The sequence below is a fragment of the Sceloporus occidentalis genome, unplaced genomic scaffold (assembly GCF_023333645.1).
Source record: "Sceloporus occidentalis isolate IW3139 unplaced genomic scaffold, rSceOcc1.0.p SCAF_9, whole genome shotgun sequence".
NCBI lineage: Eukaryota > Metazoa > Chordata > Lepidosauria > Squamata > Phrynosomatidae > Sceloporus > Sceloporus occidentalis.
This window is the reverse complement of record NW_028316989.1, coordinates 48,099,324-48,112,999: the sequence shown is the minus strand read 5'-3', so window position 1 is coordinate 48,112,999 and position 13,676 is coordinate 48,099,324. Positions and strand designations below refer to the sequence as shown.

Genomic DNA, 13,676 nt, shown 5'->3' with positions numbered 1-13,676 from the left:
CAATTATTTTAAGAGCATTTCAAGAAAAGCTCTCATCTTCTCCTCTTCAGCATCATTTCCACTTCCTGGCGCCACCTCCCAAAATCCCAGGCACAGCTTTTCTGCCTCTTTGTTTTCATAGGTCCCTTTAACAACAGGTTGAATTTCACACTTGCAATAAAAGTGTTCTCCCATTGAAGTACACAGGCGTCTCAATCATAATGTATGCATAGCTTGAAAACTGGGCCAAAGAAGATTTCAGTACAGTCAGCCCTTTGTATCTACAGATTCAAGCATCCGTGGTTCGAATGTAATTTTAAAATGTATAAGTCCCAAAAGCTTTGATTTTGCCATTTTATATAAGGGACACCATTTTGCTACACGACTGTATTCAATGGGACTTGAGCCTCCATGGATTTTATTATCCACAGAGGGAGGAGGCAGGATAAAAATAACATTTACCATTATTATTAACCAAACCCCAGCAGATACCAATGGCCCACCGTATTTAAATTTAGTATCCGTTTCTAAAACAGCATAGCAAATGGCATCAATAGTGCACCAGGAAAGCTCGAGACCCTGGAACCAGTGAGAATGAGGAGGGAAGATATCTTTTTAAGGAGTTCATGTGAACATCCTCCCAAATCTGCAACTTCCAAGAATGAAAACTCCTCTGCCTCAGTTCTTATCATGTTAGCTGTCTTGTTATCTCAAAGCAAAACAGATCCGTTTTCCAGAAGGAGAAAGCTGCGTGTTTTAAGTTCACTAATCCGATTCCAGCATTAGACCACTTCCCTTCCTCGCATTGTTTCTACTTCCCTGAATATGTACCTAAACAAGATCAAGCGTATTAACAATTGCACAGACTGTGTAGCAAAAACCATTTCAACTTCGGTATCACTGCAAAGAGCGATGGTTTATTCGGAAGCAAATTCATGCCTGCGCACCTCAAAGACAAATCGTCCTTCGTCGGCGTTCTTCTTTCCTTCGTCATGTACCCTGAAACATAAGAAACGAGTCTGTTTACTGATCAAACGTCAACAAAAATAACTCTTAAGCTGCCTGAATGGGAGCTTTTAAAAACCTGGCACAGCGTTGTCAATACACAGACCCATGTTTACTTACCATGCAGCCTTCACTTTGATTCATTCCCATGCTTTAAGGTCAGCGCTTAGGCTGCATCTGCACTGGAAGAAATGATCCAGTTTGACACTGAGGCTGCATCCATATTGGAGAAATTAGCCTTTGTCTGGCTCAAAGGCTATGGAATTCTGGGAGATGGAGTTTGTTGTGGGGCCCAGAGCGGAGCTATGCAACAAACTCCAACTCCCAGAATTCCACAGCCTTTGAGCCAGACAAAGACTATGTCTGTCCCTGGCTTTGGAATGCTATGGAATCCTGGGACTTGTAGTTTCCTGTGGCACCAGAGCCCTCTGAAAGAGAAAGTTCTAGTGTCTCCTAAAAACAACCAATTACAGATTCCCGGCGCATGGAGCCAGGGCGGTTAAACCGGTGTCAAACCGCGTTACTTCTGCAGTGCAGACGCAGCCTGAGGCGCGATATGAATTAATTAGAGGAGAATAAAACTACACTTCGCAACAATTCCTTTTCAAAAACGTGATTATTGAGAAGAACCCGTGGGAAAAACGACTATCTGGAGGTATTAATGGACAAGAACGTTGTATTTCGCACTCACTGCTGAAGGAAGCCGCAGAAGCGAAGAACCGCCTCCTGAAGCCGCCTGGGCGCCATTTTGTTTTTCCAAACCGCCCGCCAGGACTACTTTTCCTCCCTCCGCTTCTGATTGGCTCCTTCCTTCAATCCCTCCGCTTCTGATTGGCTCCTTCCCTCAACCCCTCCGCCGACGCGAAGCGGCCTCCTCTAGCCCTCCCTCCCCCCCTCGAAAAATAATCCCTATCAATTCTGAGGCGAGTTGTTGCTAAAACTATAACCGACGAGAGGATGCCCCTCAGAAGCCGATAGAGAAGAGCCGGCTTTTTAACCCAGGGCCCGAAAAAGCGGCGGCGGCTGAGAAAAAAGAAATGGAAAGTGGGCGGGGCTAGGTGGCGGAGGAGGAAGGCGGCGCAAGGACAGAGGAAAACTCAGCGGCGGTGGTGAGAACTTCCTTTTCCGGCGAGGGCCGCGGAGGAGTGAGGAGGCTTCGGCACGAGGGGAGCCTCGGAGCGAGGCCGAGATGGTGAGGAGGAAAGGCCGGGGATGGACAAAGGAAGGGCAAAGCAAGGGGAATGGGGCCTTCTTCGCCCGCGAGGGAGGCAAACGGAGCCCGAGGCCCGGCGGAAGGACGCCATTTTGGAGCCGCCGCGTGGAGGCCGACGGGGCCTGGCCCCTTTTGGACCCAGAGGAGCCCAGAAACAGCCCCGAGGCGGCCGCTTCCTTCGTTTCTTAGGCCCCTTTCTCATTTGCACCCGCCTTTGAGAGTCACGTGGGGCCCAAGGCAGAGGCCTGAGTCCGGCCTAAACCCCCCTCAGACCCTGGAAGCTAAGCAGGGCCAGCCCTGGCTAGGGCTTGGGTGGGAGACCGCAACAGAATGCCAGGTGCTGCTAGGTGCTCTTCCAGAGGAAGGGGCTGTCAAAAGCCACGCCTCAGGATCCCTTGCCTAACTCTGATCTTGGAAGCTGAGCAGGGCCAGCCCTGGCTAGGGCTTGGGTGGGAGACCGCCAACCAAATGCCAGGGGCTTCTAAGCTCTGTTTCGGAGGAAAGGACTGTCAGAAGGCCCTTGATAAGAAATTAAAAGCACTAGCTCTTGTCTGATCTCAAAAGCGTAGCAGGGTCAGCCTTGGTTAATATTTGTATGGGAGGCCGCCAAGGAGGATCCCTTGCCTAAGAAAAACCTATGAGGAGTTAATGGGGTTGCCCTCAGTTAACAAGGGACCTGAGGCACTGGATCTTGCCTGATCTTGGAAGCTAAGCAGGGTCAGCCCTGGTCATTACTTGGATGGGAGACCGATAGATGTCAGGCACTGTGGGCTTCAGAGGAAGGAACTGGCAAAAGCCACCTCTGAGGATCCCTTGCCTAACAAAAACCTATGAGGAGTTAATGGGGTCGCCATAAATAAAGAGAGGGTCCCATGATAGTTGCCCACTCTTTTCCAATGGCTTCTGTGCAGGTCTTTTAAGTTTTCAGTTAGTGGCTCAGATGTAATTTCAACATGATGGTGATAATAGTATGTTACCTATTAGGTAGTTTTACCCTTAGGCAAAGAATCGGACCATCCATTATGTGAACATGCTGCATTCATATTTAGGAGTATGGTTATCCACAGTGTTATATCTGACTCTACATATTGCTATGATGTTGTAATTTGCGTCTTATGCGGTCTTCAGGGACAGTTGCCTGCTGTCCGCTTGCTGTTACCGTTGAGCTGAAGACTCTCTCAAGCTGAGCAATACTTGTGCTTTTATTGGACAGCATTACTTTTGAGTGCCCTGTATCTTAACAGCGGTGTCCTCTCTTTCTCCTCTCCCCGCAACGCAGGCTTGCACTCGTCCTCTAGTCTCGGTGTACTCCGAAAAGGGAGAAGTGTCAGGCAAAAATGTCACCATGCCTGCCGTCTTCAAGGCTCCCATCCGGCCAGATATTGTGAACTTCGTTCACACCAATTTGCGGAAGAACAGCAGGCAGCCCTATGCGGTCAGCGAACTCGCAGGTAAATGCTAACAGTTGTATAGCAAGAAAGTCTTGCTGGTGGTGTCAAGATGATTTCAATGTCAAGAAGGCTTTAACTCTTAGGTCCAAAACACATTCCAGAAATAACCTGGTTTAACTGCCCTGGCTCAGTGCTACGGGATGCTGGGAGTTTTAGTTTATCGAGGCACAGCACTTGGACAGAGAAGGCTAAATGGCTCACAAAACTACAGTTCCCAGAATTCCTTAGCGCTGAGCCAAGGCAGTTAAACTGGATTATTTCCGCAGTGTGTTTTGGACCTTAGTTATATGAGTTGAGCTGAATATGAAATATGCAGTGTGTGATTGTGCCTTCAGCCCTGTTTGTGTTGCTGCTGTAAACAGGCAACATGAACACTGTAGTCCTACTCAGTGTGCTGCAAGAGTGGAGCTTTTTTCGTCGGCCACATAGAAAATGATGAGATTCCACTTCATTGGTCCGTGTTTCTGAATTCTGTGATCTCAGTGGAAGTTCTGATGTAGGCTGTTTGCAGCTTCAGGAAAAGGACCTAGAACATGTGACTACTAGTAGTACATGAGTTAATGCTGTGCTGTTGTTTCTCCACAGGGCATCAGACCAGTGCTGAATCCTGGGGCACTGGAAGAGCGGTTGCTCGTATCCCAAGGGTTCGTGGAGGTGGAACTCACCGATCTGGCCAGGGTGCTTTTGGCAATGTATCCTTGACTCTGGCTGCCGTTTCTGACAGTTCTCACTTGCTACCATTTTAGCCTTTTAAAGTTTCATTTATTTAATGTATATTCCACCTTTCTCCCAGTGTGGAATCCAGTACTAGTATGTAGCTGCACTTACATGAATAGAAAACCTAGATTTTACAGCCAAGAACGGGATGCCATGTGTAATCCATGGCATTTTGGGGAGTAATTAGAAAAGAGTGAAGGGATCACACTTGCCATGATGTCGTAATTTGCGTCTGACTCTGTACCCAGCGACAGTTGCCTGCTGTCATCAGGCTGGTGCAGATGGATGGTGACCAGCTACCTCTGAGCAAGGCTGAAAGGAGGGGCTTCTTCAATAAATGTTCTGGTTGCATCCTTTATGCTGAATAAATAGATGTGTCGTGGAGGGCGCATGTTTGCCCCGACCAAGACTTGGCGACGCTGGCACCGTCGGGTGAACATAACCCAGAAGCGCTATGCGATCTGCTCTGCTCTGGCTGCTTCGGCCCTTCCGGCGTTGGTTATGTCTAAAGGCAAGTACTTTGTGTGTGTGTAGCCCAGGATTCTGGGGAAGAACATATTTGATGAACATGTTGCTAACAGACAATTTAAAGTATGCACAGAGAAATTGTACTTTCTCTAAACAGTGATAATGTTGGTGAGATTTAGATTACTAGTCCTATAGAGCAGTTTCTTCTCACAGTCTTGGCCTCATAATCAACATGCACTTGACCCTGAAACCATTTGTCTACCAGGCCATCGCATTGAGGAGATCCCAGAACTTCCTCTGGTAGTTGAAGACAAAGTTGAGGGCTACAAGAAGACAAAGGAAGCTGTTCTGCTGCTTAAGAAGCTGAAAGCCTGGAATGATATCAAAAAGGTAAACTAATCATTAATTCCAAAATGAGGTTTTTAGCATTTATTACAGTATTTGATCTCACAATACTTTGTGTTTGGATTGACAAATCATTGCATCAGTCTGAAAATACATAACAAATTATTAGACTCTACTGACTGGATTTTCAAACAAAGGCTACTACCGTGTTTCGCTTAAATATTTCTGTATCACAAGAACTAATCCATGAAAGTTACATGCTTATAGGTTTGTACGCATGTAATTTTTAGTTACTGTTGTCTCTGCAAAGTGATGAGTTTTTCACTGGTCCGTGTTTCAGATAATTGATGGTGATGGTGAAGCTCTGAGTTGGAGAAGAACATCCATTCATCTATAGAGTGGGTGGTGCATTTTTGGATTTTAACAATGTTGTTTTTGTTGTCCAGGTCTATGCCTCTCAGCGTATGCGCGCAGGCAAGGGTAAAATGCGGAACCGCCGTCGCATCCAGCGCAAGGGACCTTGCATTATCTACAACGAGGACAATGGCATCATAAAAGCTTTCAGGAATATCCCAGGTAGGTCTTGACTTTCATGCAAATTTTGAGAATCGTGGGCAGAAGTGTTCAAAATGATGATATTCCACTTCATTGGTCCGTGTTTCTGAAACACATGATTTGGTGGAAGTTCTGACTCAATACACAGATAGTGGAAAGTCCCTTGGAACAGGGATGGGAATAATGCAGGCCATCAGATTTTGTTAAGCTGCAACTCAACATTCCTTGGAGAACTGAAAGATTTCCAACCCCACTTTTAGAAGGAGCTTTCTTTAGCATATTGGCACCAAAAATACAATGTTTCTTCATAGTTGGGAGTTGTAGCTACTGCATAACATGAAGGGTACAAAGCTCTGTGGTTTTATTTAATAGGAATTACTCTTCTCAATGTCAACAAGTTGAACATCTTGAGGCTTGCTCCTGGTGGCCATGTTGGACGTTTCTGCATTTGGACTGAAAGCGCTTTCCGCAAATTGGATGAATTGTATGGCACCTGGCGCAAGGCGGCCACCCTGAAGAGTAACTACAAGTGAGCATGCTTCAGATTTTGTCTTTGGCTTTAGCCTAATAGGAATAGAGATGTTGCTTTCCCAGTTGGGGAACTTGAAAATTCCAGTCAGTCTCTCAAGAGTTTTTTGAATGCCAAAGATGAACACTTCCAGTTATGCCAAAGCTACTCCACTTATCAAGAAGGAGGGAAGTTGGTGGTAGAAATTCTAGAATGGTATCTGTACATGGACAGTGGGAAGATTAGCTCCAATAGATGGGTTTGAGAGCTACCTGGAATTTCCAGGTGCTGTTGCCTTACTGCTGAGCTTTCCTTAAACATTTAGTCTGCTACTGGGAGCTGGTTGCTGAACAGGAATGGCCTTTGGTCCAACTCAGCACAGCTGCTGGTTATTTCACTTATTTACATTCTTATTCTTATGGCCATGCTGGGTGGGACTGATATCATTATTGCCCAGGACATCTGGCTTGATGGGAGGTCTAATGCAGGGCCTCAATACCCTAAGAACACTAGATCCTGTCTGGTTTTTGGAAGTTAAGCAGGGTCAGCCCTGGTTAGGACTTGGGTGGGAGACTGCCAACAAATACCAGTTGCTGTCAGACTAGATTTCAGAGGAAGGGCCCACCTCTGAGCATTCTTTGCCTAAGAAAACCTATGACATTCACGGGGTTTCCATCTTAGCCAGCGGGTGACTTGAAGGCACATACACCACAAGTACAGAAATAACTTCTTTAGTCAAGGACTGTTCAATTGTGAGTAATACACGAATCTGTTCCAATGCAGCTTGCCAATGCACAAGATGACCAACACCGATCTTGGAAGAATCCTGAAAAGTCAAGAAATCCAGAAGGCCCTACGTGCACCAAAGTGAGTATCTGCCCTGAAAGCCTCCAATTCATTTGGGTGTGAGTGTTGGTGGACTGCAACTCCCAGCAGTCCTAGCTAGCACAACTGAAGGCGATGAATGCTGGGATTTGATATTTAACAGCATCTGAAGGGCCCCATGGTTAACACCTTTGCTGTAAATGGAATTGCAGTACTGCGCAGTGAGACACTGAAGTGTTTTAGGAATGGGACTTGTGGTTTTAAGTTTGAAACGCTGCTTCCTTAAATGACTCGGATTGATGGAGACATATTTGTCTGGTAATACTTGTCTGATTGCTGTGTCTAGTAGAAGTTAATAAAGCTGTCCCAGTTGCCTTCATAATCATTTTATATATTCATTTAATCTCTCTCAGGAAAAAGATTCACCGCAGAGTTCTTAAGAAAAACCCACTGAAGAATTTGAGAATTATGATTAAACTGAACCCATACGCCAAGACCATGCGACGCAACACCATTCTGCGCCATGCTAAAAATGTGAGTGAGGTCCAAAGGTGGCTAAAGTTAGGTAAGGCTTAACTTTTAGCAGGAAGGACTAACAGTCTTCTGCCTTCTTTTCTTCAGCACAAACTCAAGGAAGAGAAGATAGCCAAAGGGAAAGAAAAGGCCCAGGCTCAGGCTGCTGCTGCTGCTGCTGCAAAGAAGAAGAAGACTGAAAGTGCAGCATAGACCCAGCCAGGTCTGGCTCTTGGCTGCTTCAGGGCTGAAAAGGGCTGTACTGTGGAGACAGTGAATAAAAAACAATTACCCAGAGCAGTCTCTTCTTTTTCCCCTCCTCCATCACTGCAAAAGCAAGTACGTTTTTGTGGAATGGCTTGAGATTGTATCTTTAAAAACTTACAACATTCTTACAAGTGTGTGTAGACACAAAGTTATGTACATTGCTTGGTTACATAAAAGGTAAACGTTTTTTGCTATTGCCTTTCTTTTCACAGTTAGATTGGAAAAACAAAGCAAAGGCAAGTCCGTCTTGCTACAGAAACAGTGGCGGAAGGAGTAAATGCGAAGGAGCAATGTAGGTTTTCTGTTGTAAAACCTAGGTCTGAGCAAGGGAAGCTATCCAAGTATCTTTGGATTGCAACTTCCAGCAGCCCCAACTGTAGCATAATGTAATGTCCAAATGGGGGTCCTCACTGGAAGAAGAGTTGGCAGCAGGAGCGTTCCTAGACTTAAGTCTGTCTCCTCAGGTGCCATTTGGTTACTGTTCTTATTTAAAGATCTAGCCATGTTAAATGTAGAATCAGTACAAAGAGAGCTCTTCTGGCCCCTTTGAGACTGACTGAAAGAAAGAAGCTGGCAGCATAAACTTTCATAGATTAAAGTCTCCTTCCGCAGGTGCATTGATGGAAAGTTTTGTCTTGGTTTTTCCCAGTTGTTTTGCTTTGTAAAGCACTGTGTAAAGATTACGGTGCTCTATATTATAATAATAATAACAACAACAACAGATAAAGATGTTGAATAGCAAAACTGGGCCCAGGACAGAACCCCACTGGTCACTCCAAGACAGTGGTCACTCCCAGGAGGAGCCACTGAGGGCCCTCAGGTGCATTTATGTAATGTCCAAATGGAGGTCTTCCCTGAAAGAACAGTTGGCAGCAGGAGCTGTCCTAGACTTCACCTCCTCAGATGCTGTTAATATTCAGAGATATCGCCATGTTAGTCTGTAGGATCAATATGTAGCAAGATCTTGTTGCACCTTTCAGACTAACTGAAAGAAAAGTTGGCAGCAGGAGCTTTGCTAGGCTTCAGTCCACTTCCGCAGGTGCATTTAGATAGTAATAATATGCAAAGAGGCCTTGTGGCACAGAAGTTGGCAGCAGGAGCTTTCCTAGACTTGAGTCCCTTCCTCAGATGCTGAAGTCTAGGGGAGCTGCTCCTGCTGCCAATGTCTTCCTGGCATTGAAATGCCGGGTGGACCGTGCCATTGTGTTTCTTGGGGGCGGTTGCACAGTCTTTGCCCCAATTTAGGCCGGGGCCATTTTAAACATCCGTCCAGGCAGAGAGCCTTTCCTCCCAGTTCCAGCACTTGCCGCTTTTCTCCCCTTCGACCCCAAAACCGGGCCAGGTTTCAAAGCAACGCCCCCTCTGCTTTAAAATGGCGCAGTCCGTTCTTGAGGGGATTAAGCTGTGCCTTCCCCTCCCACGGAGTGGTCCCGCCCCCTCAACGGCGTCTTCGCGTGTTGCCCCGCCCCTTCCGGCGGAGGAGAGGGTTCCCCCCGCTTCCGCCCTTGAGGAAGAAGGCGCCTCTGGCTTCGCCTGGCCCTGCTGCGCCGTCGCCTCTTCCGTGACGTCATCGCCGTGCGCGGCGGCGTCAGCGTCGGTGCGGAGGAAGGAGGAGGATGCTGAGCCGGCTGCAGGAGCTGCGCAAGGAGGAGGAGACGCTGCTGAGGGTCAAGGCGGCGCTCCACGACCAGCTCAACCGGCTCAAGGTCCGGCTCCAGGAGGGGCCCCGGGCTCCACGTGTACAGTAGGAGAGGACACACGTCTCCTGTGACACGTGTCATCTCTGACGCGGTCCCCCCCCCCCCAGTGGCATCCTTGAGAAAGGGGCCTAGGCAATGCCACTGCTAAGTGGGTTAGGCATGGGCCGCCTGAATGGCTCCGCACGGAGTGGCCAATGGGTCCTCTGGGAGTGACCAGTGTCTTGGAGTGATTGATGGATCCACTTGGAATGACCAGTGCCTTAGTGACCAGTGTCTCCTCTTGCATTGACCAATGGCTCCCCTTAGAGTGACCAGTGGCTCCTCTTGCAGTGACCAATGGCTCCCCTTAGAGTGACCAGTGGCTCCTCTTGGAGTGACCAATGGCTCCCCTTAGAGTGACCAGTGGCTCCTCATGGAGTGACCAATGGCTCCCCTTAGAGTGACCAGTGGCTCCTCTTGGAGTGACCAATGGCTCCCCTTAGAGTGACCAGTGGCTCCTCTTGCATTGACCAATGGCTCCCCTTAGAGTGACCAGTGGCTCCTCTTGGAGTGACCAATGGCTCCCCTTAGAGTGACCAGTGGCTCCTCTTGGAGTGACCAATGGCTCCCCTTAGAGTGACCAGTGGCTCCTCTTGGAGTGACCAATGGCTCCCCTTAGAGTGACCAGTGGCTCCTCTTGCATTGACCAATGGCTCCCCTTAGAGTGACCAGTGGCTCCTCTTGCATTGACCAATGGCTCCCCTTAGAGTGACCAGTGGCTCCTCTTGGAGTGACCAATGGGGTTCTGTCCTCAGCCCAGTTTTGCTATTCAACATCTTTATCCATTATTATTATTATTATTATTATTATTATTATTATTTAATGGAGCGCCAAAGGCTTTACACAGCGCTTTGCAAAGCAAAGCCAGATAAAGTCCTGCCTACAGCCTGCAACCCATATAAAAGTAATAAAATAAGATTATATTAAAATGACACGGTGGGATAAAATAGTGCAAATCAGTACAAATTTGCAGATTCCTAGTCTTGGAGTCTACTTCCTCAGATGCATTTAGTGGAGTGCAAAGCCAGGGAGATATATATATATAGTCTTTGTTTGGCTCAAGGCTATGGAATTCTGGGAGTTGGAGTTCGTTGTGGGCCCAGAGCGGAGCAGAGCCCCACAACATACTCCAACTCCCAGAATTCCTTAGCCTTGAGCCAGATAGAGTTAAAGCGGTACCAAACCAGGTTTTCTCTCCAATGTGGATGCTGCCTTAGAGTGTTAGTCCAGCTGTCAGCCGAGTGGCAAGACTCTGCCATGAAAGAGGCATTGCATCCCAAAAACAGCAGCATTATAAATAGACAGCCAAGGAATGTGCCTGTTATTAAGCCTTAAGCCTCTGGGCATGTGCGGACGGCTGTGGGTCCTGCGCCAGCCCTGGGTTGCTATTGTTTGGGAACCTAAAGACAGGTCTGTTGTTATATTAGAAGCCCAGGGATTAGCTTTCCTAGGCTGTTACCAGCTTTCGTTTTATTGTCTGCACAACTCTAGTGTGGATTTCTAGATCTCACAATGCGGTCGTTTCAGAAACCGAGGGTCAATGCTTTCCTATTTCATTTCAGCAGGTCTTGCAAAGGGATAACTCCCTTTTGTATGTAGTGTGTGTGTGTGTATGTGTGTATACCTTTTGTATAGAGTTCTTATACTGAGTGCTGTAGAAGCTTTGTTGTGTTTTGAGACGGCCCATTAACAAACCTTGTTGCTGTCCTCCTTTCCAGGTGGAAGAGTTGGCCCTCCAGTCCATGATCAAGGAAAGCGAAGGGAACATGTCTGTCTCATCCAACGCTGCAATGGAGGAAGAAGACCAAAACGTAAGTGTTTCCTCAAACCCTGATATGATAGCCCTCTTTAAATATTTGAAGATATATGTCATATTGGGGATGGAGCAAGCTTGATTTCTGCTGCTCCAGAGAACAGGACCTGGAGCACTGGAGTCAAAGTACAGGAAAAGAGATTCCACTGAAACATTAGGACTGACAGTAAGAATAGTGTGACAGGGATACACACTCCCTTGGAGAGTTGTGGTGTCTTTTGGGGAGGTTTTTAAACAAAGGTTGGATGACTATTGGTCGGAGATGCTTTGTGTATTCCTGCATGGCAGCGAGTGGCCGTTGGGAGTCTCTTCCAACTCTTTGATTGTATTATTCTAACCCTTCCCATCCTGGGAAAGGCAGCTTTCAAGCTTTGCTGCTTAAAGACACAACTGGGCTTAGCGTAATGAAGTGGTTTGTGATATCGTGCCGTAACTTGTGTGTGTGAGATAGCTGTGGATTTCTGTGTCGAGCATGTTTTTGCAACCCTTATTAGATTTGCCAGCTTGCATTAACCCAGATGTTTTGTGCATGCTTGACCCCCTGGACAGATGGACAACGAAGCAGCGATCAATCAGACCAAACTGCAGCTACAGATGTGCGTCAGTGAAGAGGAGGAGGAGGAAGAGGAGGAGGAATCGGATTCTTAAAGTGGGACTGTGTTTAATAATCCCAGACTCAGGAACAACCTCCTGTCCACCTTTCAAGATTTTTGCCTGGTGCTACCGAGTCCAAACTACCCTTGGAAATGCGGCTGGGTTTCCGTAAGACTTCCGGAGGCAGCGATAAACTGCGGGTATGAGCAGGGGGCATTGGGAGAATGTGTTGTGGATTCAAAACCAATGTAGCATGATTCCTTTTAAAACACACACACACCCTTGTTTTGAGCCAAGTAGCATTTGGGAGATGCAACACACTACTCTCAAAAGCAATAATTGAGTCTTGAAACATCATCCGCTGCTGCTAAGGGCAAACAGCACAAATATATGAAAGGAAAACAAAAAGTGGTTTTTTGGGGGACTCTTTTCACGTAGCCCTTGGGTGCATTTTGCAGCGGCATAAACAAAACCCACTAGAGATGCTTAAATTCTAGTGTGAAACTTTAAAACGCTTCCATGGATTTACTGCGGGTAATATTGGGAAACATCTGAAATTTGTGTAGCATTTCCCATCCGAAGGTGTTACTTGGAAGGTCGCTCCTTTCCAGCTGCTGTCAGAGGATTGTATGGCTCTTTAGCTTTGCTAAATACAAACAAAAAATTACTGATCTTCCCTAAAATGAGGGGCCTTTTGCCATGAATGAGGATGGCCAACTATTCCTCCCTACCTGTAGTTTGGTCACTGGAAAGGAGGCCCTGCTGCAAACCAATAATGCAGCAAGGACCAGAATGAACCCCTCTGCCTGGAAAGTCCTTGCGGTGGCTACCTGCCCCAGTAGTCCCTATATTTTCCTTTACAGCACTTCTCCATCCGTATCTCTGGAGATGAAGTGGCCAAACAGCAGCCCTGCAGCTGTGGCTTCCCTTAAAGGATGCTGGGAGTTGAGGTTTAGCTGCATCTGAATGGCTGCACTTTGACCACCTCTGGCCACAGTAGCTCCTTTGCAGTGACCAATGCAACAACCTGTTTTTTTCTCTCCATGAAGGGAGTGAAGTTAGTCACATTCCTGCCTGTTTTCATGTTCTGGCTGTGTTTGTTTTCCCTTTGCTCTGGGTGTAACAGAATTAAAGCAGCTCGACACTTTAACTTCCATGACTCTTGTCCTACAGAGTGCTGGGGTTTGTAGTTTGATGTGGTCTTCAGCCTGGTCTGTCAAGAGAGCCTCACCAAACTACACATCCCAGGATCCTTAATCATGACACTTAATCATACTGCTTTAATTCTTCATTGCGGCTGCGCCTTTTGTTTCTCTTTCCCCTTGATTATGAGCATTAGAATAGGACTAGAGAGAAAGGGGACTTATTGGCATTAGAGGTTGCCTGAGGGAAAAGGACAGACCTGTTTCCAAAGTCATGGTCAGAATTGGTGATAGTGGGGGAAATCACCTTTTTTGTGGACTATGGCTGCCAGAATCATCCAGTGGCCATTCTGACAAAGGGATTTTGGGAACGAGTTATTTTCCCCCAAGTCTGGATTGCGATCAAGGATCAGCTCCAAGCTTAAATGAACATCGGGGCCCAAGTGAAGTCAACAAAGGTGTCCCCTTCTGACTTGAAGGTGGAAGGAATGAGTATAGTATCGGGTGAGAAATAGCTCTAATAGGGAACGCACAGCCTCTCC

General features: G+C 47.0%; 3 protein-coding genes and 4 non-coding genes across 9 annotated transcripts in view; 6 read left to right on the top strand and 1 right to left on the bottom strand.

The window, feature by feature from the left end:
* Positions 1-1,771, bottom strand: part of LOC149307491 (protein zwilch homolog) — a 66,869-nt gene extending 65,098 nt beyond the window's left edge. For 2 of the 3 annotated variants that reach the window (XM_089539282.1, XM_089539283.1), the window contains exons 1-2: positions 1,676-1,771; positions 927-978 (exon numbers count right to left, since the gene is read on the bottom strand). In XM_089539282.1, coding sequence (XP_089395408.1) covers positions 927-978; positions 1,676-1,731 — 108 coding nt within the window. In that variant the 5' untranslated portion in view covers positions 1,732-1,771. The remainder of the gene's footprint in view (positions 1-926; positions 979-1,675) is intronic. The other variant, XM_089539284.1, reaches the window with a different exon arrangement.
* Positions 1,772-2,027: 256 nt separating this feature from the next.
* LOC149307486 (large ribosomal subunit protein uL4) lies at positions 2,028-7,876 on the top strand. Its single transcript, XM_089539281.1, has 10 exons — positions 2,028-2,176; positions 3,477-3,648; positions 4,234-4,340; positions 4,738-4,876; positions 5,099-5,223; positions 5,625-5,754; positions 6,106-6,262; positions 7,025-7,108; positions 7,480-7,600; positions 7,688-7,876. The coding sequence occupies exons 1-10, from the start codon at positions 2,174-2,176 to the stop codon at positions 7,790-7,792; spliced, it is 1,143 nt and encodes a 380-aa protein (XP_089395407.1). The 5' UTR covers positions 2,028-2,173; the 3' UTR covers positions 7,793-7,876.
* On the top strand, positions 3,287-3,387 carry LOC149307490 (small nucleolar RNA SNORD16). The gene has a single exon (XR_016282424.1). It is a non-coding gene; the product is annotated as a small nucleolar RNA SNORD16 (small nucleolar RNA).
* On the top strand, positions 4,076-4,147 carry LOC149307489 (small nucleolar RNA SNORD18). Its single transcript, XR_016282422.1, has one exon. It is a non-coding gene; the product is annotated as a small nucleolar RNA SNORD18 (small nucleolar RNA).
* On the top strand, positions 4,575-4,674 carry LOC149307488 (small nucleolar RNA SNORD16). The gene has a single exon (XR_016282423.1). It is a non-coding gene; the product is annotated as a small nucleolar RNA SNORD16 (small nucleolar RNA).
* LOC149307487 (small nucleolar RNA SNORD18) lies at positions 5,803-5,873 on the top strand. The gene has a single exon (XR_016282421.1). It is a non-coding gene; the product is annotated as a small nucleolar RNA SNORD18 (small nucleolar RNA).
* A 1,530-nt stretch (positions 7,877-9,406) lies between the features above and the next one.
* On the top strand, positions 9,407-13,663 carry LOC149307485 (snRNA-activating protein complex subunit 5-like). Its single transcript, XM_089539280.1, has 3 exons — positions 9,407-9,552; positions 11,304-11,396; positions 11,948-13,663. Exons 1-3 carry the CDS (start codon positions 9,463-9,465, stop codon positions 12,044-12,046), a joined length of 282 nt encoding a protein of 93 aa, XP_089395406.1. The 5' UTR covers positions 9,407-9,462; the 3' UTR covers positions 12,047-13,663.
* Positions 13,664-13,676: the final 13 nt, after the last annotated feature.